Source organism: Condylura cristata, unplaced genomic scaffold, assembly GCF_000260355.1.
Source record: "Condylura cristata isolate star-nosed mole 26May11 unplaced genomic scaffold, ConCri1.0 scaffold00226, whole genome shotgun sequence".
Classification (NCBI taxonomy): domain Eukaryota; kingdom Metazoa; phylum Chordata; class Mammalia; order Eulipotyphla; family Talpidae; genus Condylura; species Condylura cristata.
Genome location: NW_004567327.1, coordinates 1,765 through 3,303, shown reverse-complemented (window position 1 = coordinate 3,303; position 1,539 = coordinate 1,765). Strand labels below are relative to the sequence as shown.

General features: G+C 74.7%; 1 protein-coding gene across 1 annotated transcript in view; it reads right to left on the bottom strand.

Annotated features, from left to right (window-relative positions):
• The window catches only part of PDE9A (phosphodiesterase 9A), a gene marked incomplete at both ends in the record, with an annotated part of 5,539 nt that overhangs the window by 2,528 nt on the left and 1,472 nt on the right, over window positions 1-1,539 (bottom strand). Inside the window, 2 exons of the mRNA XM_012734964.1 lie at window positions 261-806; window positions 1,353-1,509. Coding sequence (XP_012590418.1) covers window positions 261-806; window positions 1,353-1,509 — 703 coding nt within the window. The remainder of the gene's footprint in view (window positions 1-260; window positions 807-1,352; window positions 1,510-1,539) is intronic.

Here is a 1,539-nt window from a genome sequence, read left to right as displayed (position 1 = left end):
CGTCGGGGCCCGGGCGCCCCAGAGCGCCCGCCAGGTGTGGACTGCCCGCCCCTCCTGCCAGGGCTGCTGGGGTAGGGGGCGACCAGCCTGGCCGGCTGGCCCGTCCCCGGGAATGCTCCTCCGGCCTCCAGGAGCCGGGCTGGACTCAGCCCCGCCGGCGGCCACGGCTGGTGGAGCTTCCTGGCCGGCGGGCCCCTCGGCGCGCACTAAGGGGGCTCCCCAGCCCCCCCGTCCAGGACCCCCGTCCTCCCACCCTAAGCCCGGCTCGGGTATCTGAGGCCGAGCGGCCCCTCTACCCCCCACTGGTGTTTCAGGGGCCGGGGCTCCCCCCAGCAGCCCTCACCCCGAGCGTGTCCACCTGTGCTGAGCCGAGGCCCTGCGTGTTCTGGTCCCCGCGGCCAGCCCCCAGGGCCGCCGGGGCTGGATGCCCCACAGGCGTAAGGGCTGGCGCCCCGGCCAGCAGCTCGGTGACCCCGCGGGGCCCTCCGTACTCCCGAGCGGCGGCCTGGCGGGGTCCCGGCCCCCAGCTGCCCCAGCGCCGGGCTGGGTGATGTCCAGAGACGGCCTCCCCGAGGAGCCGCCGCTGACGCAGGGAACCAGAGCCCAGTGGGAGCGAGCGGGGGCTGTCTGGGGGGCCGCGGGCCCTGGCCAGGAGAGGGGCTGGGCGGTGCAGGACTGAGCCCGGCGCTCACCAGGGTCACGTGCTCCTCGTTGCTGTAGTCGAAGTTCTCCGCCTTCTCCTTGAAGGCGTCCACGATCTCCGCGTGCCTCGCCATGTCGGTGGCCAGGATCAGGGTGATCATCGCCTGGGGGCAGCGAGGGTCCCGCAGTCCCGAGTGCCGCCTGCCGGCCCCCGCCCCCGCCCGTCCTTCCCCCGAGCGGCGGCCCCAGAGCTTGCCGGAGGCCGGCCTCAGCTTCCTGGGGCCCCCCACGACTGACCCCGCGACCGTGTCTGGCTGTGACTGCGCGTGCTGCGGGCGTGGCCGCGTCTCACCCCAGCTGACAGCCTCGCCCGAGCGCAGCTGTGAGGCCCCATCGCGTTGTAGCAAAGTTTAGTGCTGGGTCCAGCAGACACTGGCCTCGAGGTGGCGGGATCTGAAGCCGCGACTGCCCACTGCCCGCCGGCCACCCTCAGCTCACCCCACACACCTGCTCGCCCCGTCCACCCCGGCCGGGGGCTTCCACTCTCTGGGGAGCCCGGCCAGCGCCCTGCTGAGACTTAGTCGGTGGCTGCGCTCTCGGCGCGGGTCCCGGCACCTGGCCTGGCACCTGGCCTGGCACCTGGCCTGGCACCTGGCCGCGGGCCGCCAGGCTCAGGACGGCGCCCTGCAGCGCTGGGGCGGGCCGCGCACCTGCCGGATCTGCCTGAAGCCCTCGGCAGGCAGGTTGGCGAAGATGTCGCACTCGGGCCGCGCCAGGATGCGGAAGGCCACGGCGCAGTGGTGGTTCTCCAGCGGCGAGATGTCGTTGTAGCGGACGGCCAGCTCCGTGCGGGCGTTGACCTGGTACCTGCGGCGCGGCGGCGGGTCAGGGTGCCCG